At 32.2% G+C, this 1582-nt stretch overlaps 1 protein-coding gene across 1 annotated transcript; it reads right to left on the bottom strand.

Annotated features, from left to right (window-relative positions):
• Positions 1 to 169: 169 nt before the first annotated feature.
• Positions 170 to 1576, bottom strand: LOC109592540 (uncharacterized). The gene is made up of 6 exons (XM_020007967.1): positions 1532 to 1576; positions 1359 to 1477; positions 1154 to 1303; positions 740 to 890; positions 647 to 694; positions 170 to 593 (listed from the first exon to the last, which is right to left on the bottom strand). Exons 2-6 carry the CDS (start codon positions 1407 to 1409, stop codon positions 304 to 306), a joined length of 690 nt encoding a protein of 229 aa, XP_019863526.1. The 5' UTR covers positions 1410 to 1477; positions 1532 to 1576; the 3' UTR covers positions 170 to 303.
• Positions 1577 to 1582: the final 6 nt, after the last annotated feature.

Genomic DNA, 1582 nt, shown 5'->3' with positions numbered 1-1582 from the left:
TTAAGAGAAGAAGAAGAGGAGGAGAGTGATTCATCTTCAGAGGGTGATGAAGAAGAGAGAAGTGATGCTGGTACACCCTCCATCTTTAGCTGTTAGGAGGAGACACTCATCAAGACAAGAATCAAGTGATGACAAATAATAACTGAATAATTTTGACAATAATAATAATAATATACCAAACAGAATGCACATACTAACATACATGCACAATAGTAGCAAATTATTGAAACACTATTTTTATTATTAAAAATACAAAATTATAATATCAACAAAATAGTTAAAAACATCACAGTTTAAATTTTCTTAGATATATTTTTTTCTAATTTCTGCTGCAAGAACATTTCTTTGAACTACACCTGATTCTAAAACCTTCACAATAGTAGCCCAAGTGTAAGGACGTGGAACAGTATCTTTCCAGTGATTAAAAACAGCACGATAACATTCCATTAAATCAGGACTATATTGAGATTTGAAACCATCCAACACATGTTGATCAATATCAAGCATTGTGCCAATTTTTATCCATTCCTTGGGAGCTTTGGCAGCAACTTCTTCCATTAGCTCTCTAATGCTGGGATTAACTGGAGGAGGGACTAAATATACATTATTGATTATCAAAGACAGTTCTATTTTAATGATAGCTTACCATCATCTTCTCTTACTACAGGAGGCAACAATGAAGGATCTGAACATGCTATAGTGAGTATTAAACTAAGAGAAATGGTAATAAAAAACTTACTAATTGCAATAGACAATGATGGATCTCTTGTTCCAGTAATAGTAATGCTGTGTGTAAAACTATTGGAATGAGGTGGACTTTCAACACGCAAAGACACCTTACTAAGACCACCATCATTAGAACAATGAAAATCAACATCAGCTTTACGTATCTAAATTATAAATAAATAATATTACCAAGAGTAAGGAGTATTATCATACATTAACTGCATAGCCAGAGGGAGGGTATGCAAGACTATTTATATAAATGGAAAAATTAAGTCCCAAAAGAGAGGCTATGAATATCATTGAGATTGAGTGTGTGAAGTTAAACTAAAGACCACAAAACAATTAAAGAGCTGACTTATGTGATGTAATTATACTTATAATTCACAGGAGGTGTGTGTCTCTTCTATAGGATATGATATCTATTTACTTTGCAAGGTGTTTGTAATGGTAACAATTCCCATCCATTAAATAATGATGATTTAATATCAAAAACAATTTGTCCCTCATCATCAAATGAAAACACAATCTCAGGATCACCTCTAATACATGACCTTGGACTCATCTCAGATACTGCTTTCTACAAACACAAAATAGTGATCACCATTAATTAAGAATAACAATAGTAGGTTTACTTCAATGTGAGAGGTGTTGTTCTTAGTAACCACAAAGTGTACAGTCCACATTCTTGTGGCTGGAGTGTGTTCATAAAAGGTGAGTAATCTGTAGTCACTTAATGGTTCAGGCTCAATATCTACGTAATAAAATAATAATAATAATTGATGAATAACAATAATAAAATATTTACCTTTGGCTTGGGTCTCTGGCAAAATACATAAAATAGTATCCTTAATTTTAA

The sequence above is a fragment of the Amphimedon queenslandica genome, unplaced genomic scaffold (assembly GCF_000090795.2).
Source record: "Amphimedon queenslandica unplaced genomic scaffold, v1.1 AMPQUscaffold_4817_Cont23206, whole genome shotgun sequence".
Lineage (NCBI taxonomy): Eukaryota > Metazoa > Porifera > Demospongiae > Haplosclerida > Niphatidae > Amphimedon > Amphimedon queenslandica.
The sequence above is the reverse complement of the archived record's forward strand: the minus strand, read 5'-3'. Positions and strand labels throughout refer to the sequence as shown.